The sequence below is a fragment of the Dipteris shenzhenensis genome, chromosome 17, assembly GCF_047967505.1.
Source record: "Dipteris shenzhenensis isolate YYH24624 ecotype China chromosome 17, Dip_SZ_1.0, whole genome shotgun sequence".
Taxonomy (NCBI): Eukaryota; Viridiplantae; Streptophyta; class Polypodiopsida; order Gleicheniales; family Dipteridaceae; genus Dipteris; species Dipteris shenzhenensis.
The window spans coordinates 17,375,022-17,381,574 of NC_141612.1; the positions used below are offsets into that span (position 1 = coordinate 17,375,022).

Below are 6,553 nucleotides of genomic sequence, written 5' to 3' on the forward strand. Positions count from 1 at the left end.
TGAGGAGTAGCTTTGGCCCAGCTAGAGCGAGAGTGCTTACAAGCACACTTCCAAGACCTCCCGACAAAGGGATGGCCGTTTTGATACAATAGTGAGGCCAACAACCATGTATGCAGCATCCTACTGGGGGGAGTGATCTCTCAACGACCAATTGGATTAGATTTGAAAGGCTACAGGTGATTATGGGGTTTCCAGGACGATTTGGAGTAAGCCCTCAGTTCCTCACAGTACGAAGCTGTATGGCTGTATGGTTGTACAGCTGTTGGAGGACAAGCTCACAACCTCGAACAACGAGTAACCAGTGAGTCCCAAGGGTGAATGCATGTTGAGATTTCCAATGAGGTCTGTTGCTCGGAAGCCATGAAAAAGCGCAGAAATGTATGTGCCAAGGTCCTACACCCGTCCCCCCCCCCCCCAAAAAAAGTCCCGCAACGCATACAGAATCCGTACGGTACAACCAACCGTTCGCGTACAGATCCAACAGTGGTTCCTCATCAAATAGTAGAGGCAAAGTTCACCATGACACCACTCCAGATTGATCCCACCTTTTACACGGTGACATATCTTTATAGGGTTTGGGCTTTACCTAGCTGGAGACTGTGGAGGTTGGCACAAGAGTCATCACCATCAGCTTCTTCTGTGAGGCAATGGTATCCCGTGCCTCCTTGAACACACCCATTGCTTCCTTATACTACTGGAGCATCTGGCTCTGGTCAGCTCAGAGCTGTTTGTGAGCTGTCTGGAGTCGGGTGAACTTCTCATCTCTCCTCTTTTCCTGCTACGATATGCACTCTAGCAAATCATGGTACCAACCCTTTAGCTCTTGAATGTGGCAAGCGTGTTCTTGGCGTCCAAAGAAGAGAGCTTGTGGGGGTACCCAACTGTGGGCTACATGGTACACCGAGCAGCCTCCATCCTTAATTCTCGTAGCTGCTACCAGTTTGAAGCTACCACCTGTGCACTGGAAAGATCCTCAGAGTAGAATAGAAGGTTCACACCCTCTCCTGGTAATACACTCCTTGGCATGTAAATGACTTGGAAGAAAGTTCCACAAGCGCACGCTGCAAGCCACTTGACAAAAGGCACAATTCACTGAGTTTGAAGTCACCTCCTCTCTTCAAGCAAAGGCCCAGTTGTCCAAGCAGATCTCTGATGTAGATCTCTTTGGCTCTAATAAACATGTTAGAATGAAGAGTGCGACAGCCAAACCCACACAGTGGAATTGTGATCATTAACACACAAGGACACCCTCCATGTATGCACACAAGTTAAGAGGAACACACAAAGATCTGGAGAATCACAATGGAATAGATCAAGTACAAAATGTAATCCACGGTGTAACCAATGCCTCCAGCCACCTGCTGCTCAGGTCTGGTACCACAAGACCCACATATGCTGCCCCTCTGACTGCAAACTCCTCTGCCATGTGCTCTATCTGTGGGTGGCTCAGTGGCTCAATAGAGGCTGTTGGTGGATGCTTCAATGATCCCCCATTGGGGCCTTTTAGAAAGAGGCTGGTCAGCTGTCTGCAAGGTCCATGTCATCCCTATATATGGCCCTTATGGCCCTGCCTTTCTCCCCTTTGCTGTGGCATCCAGCCCGCATGGCTGGGGTAATGTAGCAGACAGATGTTGTCAGATCTGCTGCCCTTGTGCAGCCCTCTTTGCTGCCCACGTGGCAGCCACCTTGCTGTCTACATGGAAGCCCACTGATCCTCAGATCTGCTCATGTAGCAGCCACAAAATCTGCCCACTTCGCAGTCCTTAACAATGTCATCCTCATTTGGAAGATCATGTCACCCTCATTCTGACACCAACATCTACTCGAGTGCACGAGAGCAGAGTGAGCTCTGAGAGCGAGTGTGATCCATCGGAAACATATTTAGCTGGCTGGGGTAGTGAGGAGTATGCTGCCATATTATCTCTGGCATTGCCTCCCTTTCCACCTTCGAGAGATAATGCAGAGCTTGTTAATCAGCTTACTTGGAGTTCTACGGTCATATCAACAACATTACCTTGCTTTTGTTTTATACATCAGAATCATGTCAGTTCACAAATCCAAGAAAATCCTCCGTAGCATGATATACTTCATTATTGTCAGTTCAAAAGTCCCATCGATTTGCAGAAAACATATACCTTTGTAAGACTAGAATAAGTCCAATCATACAAATTTAGATTTGCAGAAAACATACCCAAATAAGACGACTGTTGATTTCGAACACTCCACACCCATGCATCCGACTGTGCTTCCACTGGCCTGAATACTTATAATGCCCCTTCTCTCTGCAACGTCAATCCACATTTGCTTAAAAACATCAATTTCCCATAGCCTGCCCAATCTGCACACGTTCAGTCCCACATAAGAACGTCTTGGCAGAGAAATTCACGAATCTGTATTAAAAATTCTAGGCTCTCAAAACATACGGTTTTTCCCCGAAATGGTCAACCCAGCTCTGGCGGTCTTCGAAAGGCAATACACGGAAAGGATGCCGTTTGATGGTATCTTCATAGTCCATCTTTAACCATTCCCTCTCAAAGGGATCCATGTAATCTGACTTCAAAATTGCGCCCTTTGCCTTCATCTTCTTTGCTTCCCTGTTTCAGGATGTAAAAAAAGAAGAAAACCTTATCAGAAAATAGTATTAAAGAGTGCCGGGATGTAAAACGCATTTAACAACACAAACAACAAAGCTGATTGGGCATGACACAAACTGAGAGTCAGGTGGAGGCTCATAAACAGGAACATCCACTTCTAAAACACCATGTCCTTGCATCATGTTCTGAAACCACTCTCCTTCATACCTGCGTGCCCACACAACAAATTTCAACTCTTAGAGAGCTCTTATTATTATTTGTACAGTAGACCTGACACTCTACTAACTTGATGTGTCCTGATGGAAACAGCAAGCATATCTTGTTCACCTGCAAAGTTCCAATGGAGTTGTATAGACACCCTTTCCATGGGCGAGGTCATCCCATACAGTACCTTCATAGCTGCATCAAAATTTCCAATTGCTGATAAAAAACTGATCTTCTTTGCAGCACAGACACACCAGTCTTTAATAATCACAATTATTGAAATGATTGATAAGCATTTATGACTAAACGCACAGTCACCTTAAAAAGCCACTCTTCTTATAAAGTCACTCCTTTGACACAGTGAGGTAAGACAATTCAAGACCATGCATGGCCTCAACTTTTCACGTCACTTCATAGCAATTTATACTACGATGCATCTATAAATGAGAGTTTACAAAGAGTCTTACACAGCTTAAAGATAATGTCACACATCTGCAGAGACCTGGATTGATCATTATGCATACATGCACAAGTTAAAAAGCAGTGAACAGTAGAAGTGGAACAGACATTCCAGCAATTACACTTTGATTGTTTCTGAGATAACCCAAAAGAAGATGGTGAATACGAAAATAAGTATATATGCAAATGATAAAAAGTTTGAAAAACATCAGTAATTCAGCAAAAGCTCACTTCTCTTTTTCTGTTAAAGCAACCTGTGTATGCATATGTGCATACAAACATATATACATACAAACATGCATACAGCACACGTGCGTGTGCACACATCCACATGGACCTGCATACTTGTATGTGTGTATCTACATGAAGATACACATGGTGCGTGTGCGTGCGCTCGTGTACACGCGTGTGTGCATGCTTGTGACTCTGTGAGTGAGTGAGAGAGAGAGAGAGAGAGAGAGAGAGAGAGAGAGAGAGAGAGAGAGATTCTGGCAGGAATTACTAATAAAGGCAAAATTCCCTTTTTAGAAAAAAAGAATAAAGATAAAAATCAGACCAAGTTGGTAATTTGGCTAGGTATGTTTCGGCTTGAGACGGCTGTACAAGCCCCCCTCCAACTCATTGTATTTTCACTTTTGAGGTGACATATAGCCTAAACTCCTCTCTTACCTTCAAGTAGTAGAAGTACCCATACTTATTGCCAGCAAACAAAGAACATTCGTGATTTTAGTATCCCATAATAAAAGACAACAGATAGGCAGTTGAGATGAGCAGATATGCTCTTACGACTTCAACAAATAGGTTATCCATAAACCAGTGTCGCCAGTTTACTTACACAATGTATTTTACAATTACTTCAGCTTTAAGGTGAGAATGACAAGCATAAAACTCTCTCAAATTGGTCAGAACTGACTCAGAAGTAATAAACTCAATTTGGTCAGTTGAAATTAAGATTACATCAGTCACTAAAAATTTTAAGCTGGTTGGATTCGTGCTGAAGATGCTCATCAAAGATGTCTGCTTCCAACACAGACCACAGCGCTTGCCATTGGCACTAGGAGAAAATAGTGTATTAGCAGAGCCTCGGCCCTGATGTGACATCCAGTCCATGGGTACAGGACATGGAAGATCGTTTGCATTTCCGTGTTTCAACGATCATTACCACCCAATTTCTTCCTATGCTCTTTCATCCCATGCATCAGGCATGTCCTCTTTGATATAAACGACATGCTGAAGTTCTCTATGAGATAAATGACACGGTGCACTGTCCGTATGGACATGAGTGGATACTTAAAGGTAAAAGAAGACTCGGCACAGTCAAGTACCCAAAACAATGCCAAATGTCACAACGCCTACCACTATTCAACCCTTGGCAGACTGAAATCCTTCATTATTCAAAAGGGGGTTTCAAAAACAGATCCACTAATTTAAATTATGTTCGTATATGAGGATCACATACATTCGTATAGAAATTTTTCTGCAACGTCAAAAACAGTTGAGACCAAAACAGAAGGATGAATATACGAGCGAACAATGAAGTTCAAAGAAAAGGACCAGAAGCTTTCGAACTATGCCGATATCGAAGCTTCGGTACAAACTCGTTGGTATTACGATGAAATGCTGGGGACAATAAGTTGAAAATATCTTTTTTCAGACTGCAAATCGCTAATTTAGATTTCACTTCGGAACCTCGGGAGATTGTATTAGCCTTTCCTCGACGTTTCACACGTAAGAAGTACCCTTAAACCCTGGTTTCAAAGAAATGTGAAAGCATAAATTTGTACTTGAGCCGAGCAACAAGCCTACCTGGAACCATTTTTGAAAACATAACTGACCCATACCAAAAATTCCTCCATGCGTTCCAGCTCTTCCACGACATCCTCTGGTGTCTGAATATCAAAATGATTATCGGGTATCGATGGATAGAATTTACGGTATGGTACATAATAGGGAGTGTTAGGCGGTCCTTTTCCCTGGCTCCTCAGCTTATCAAAATGGTCTATATCAGCCTTGTCCACTAATTCCGGGTCATAGCCTACAGCAGTTGTATCCCCCCAGTAGTCAGCCCAAACCTCACCGAGGTCTGCTTCTGTCCAATTCTCACGGTCTACTGGAAAATTCCACAATTCATCCTCCTCCACAACGTCCTCTTGTTCCTTCTTCTTCTCTTCCTCCTCCCGCTTCTTCAGCCTGCGTTCCTCTCGCTGCCTGCCCGCCTCTTCCAATGCTTCGGGGCTCCGCTCCTCCAGCTCCTGCGGCTCCTCTCCTTCCTCCTCGTCCGAGTAGTCGTCGTCGGAGTCGTAATCAGAGTCGTCGTCGTCGTCAGAGCTCAAAGGCTCCTCGTCCTCGGAGGGCTTGTCGTCAGGGACGGGTTCAGTTTTGGGAGGGCCATTTGGGTCCATGGTCTATAGCTCAGAGGTGGGAGAAAATCAATCAACTATTGAAGCCGAGAACTGGAGAGCAATGTGATAGAAGACCCGGGGAAGCTATGATATCAAAGGAGGGAGAAATCAATCAACTATTGAAGCTGAGACCTCTCAGCAATGAGAGAGAGCACCCAGTGAAGCTATCATCTCTCAGAAGCTATCATCTCTCAGAAAAGTGATAAGAGCGCTCCCACGAGCATTGGGAGAACATGGGCGGCCTTAGAGTCAATGTGCATTGGTATATATATATATATATAGAGAGAGAGAGAGAGAGAAAGAGATCATAAGTTTAACATGAGGATGGAATTTTGAGAAGAAACAAGACAAGATAAGGTCACCCGAGCTTGCTTTTGTAGGAAATGCTTGCATCTTTTGCATCTTAGAGCAACTTCATGTGGTAGCTTGCTAATCCCTCTTCTGGCATCACTATCCACCCTCTCTCCTTAGTCACATGATGGGCACCACCTCGTTACACACCAAATGCACGAGTTAAGAGTAAAAGGTCCCGCATTGATTGCAAAAGGGTGATTATGCCTCCGTGGTTTAGGTTGAGGGGCTTCGGATTGGATGGCACGGGTTCAAATCTTGCTCTCAAACGATGGACGAGCCTGATAGTGGTCACCACATGGATCCCATGTGGGGGGATGACCCTTTCTAACATTAGGCGGGCACTGGTATGTAACCAACCTTAGTATCAACTCTCAATGGGCTTCCTATATAGTGCTTCGGCGTGTTCTTGTCATTGATACAAGCATTCGATGCCAACAACTTGTCATTGATACCAGCATTTGGTGCCAATAGCTTCACACACTGATGTTTTCCATTCAAAATTTTGGTCCTTGCCATCTCGAACAATTCTTGGGTCTCATT

At 44.3% G+C, this 6,553-nt stretch overlaps 1 protein-coding gene across 1 annotated transcript in view; it reads right to left on the reverse strand.

Moving 5' to 3' along the window:
• The window catches only part of EMB1211 (MORN (Membrane Occupation and Recognition Nexus) repeat-containing protein), a 45,598-nt gene extending 39,588 nt beyond the window's left edge, over positions 1–6,010 (reverse strand). The window contains exons 1-5 of the mRNA XM_087388264.1: positions 5,064–6,010; positions 2,922–2,993; positions 2,712–2,801; positions 2,424–2,594; positions 2,192–2,282 (exon numbers count right to left, since the gene is read on the reverse strand). Coding sequence (XP_087244390.1) covers positions 2,192–2,282; positions 2,424–2,594; positions 2,712–2,801; positions 2,922–2,993; positions 5,064–5,659 — 1,020 coding nt within the window. The 5' untranslated portion in view covers positions 5,660–6,010. The remainder of the gene's footprint in view (positions 1–2,191; positions 2,283–2,423; positions 2,595–2,711; positions 2,802–2,921; positions 2,994–5,063) is intronic.
• Between the last annotated feature and the right edge of the window lie 543 nt (positions 6,011–6,553).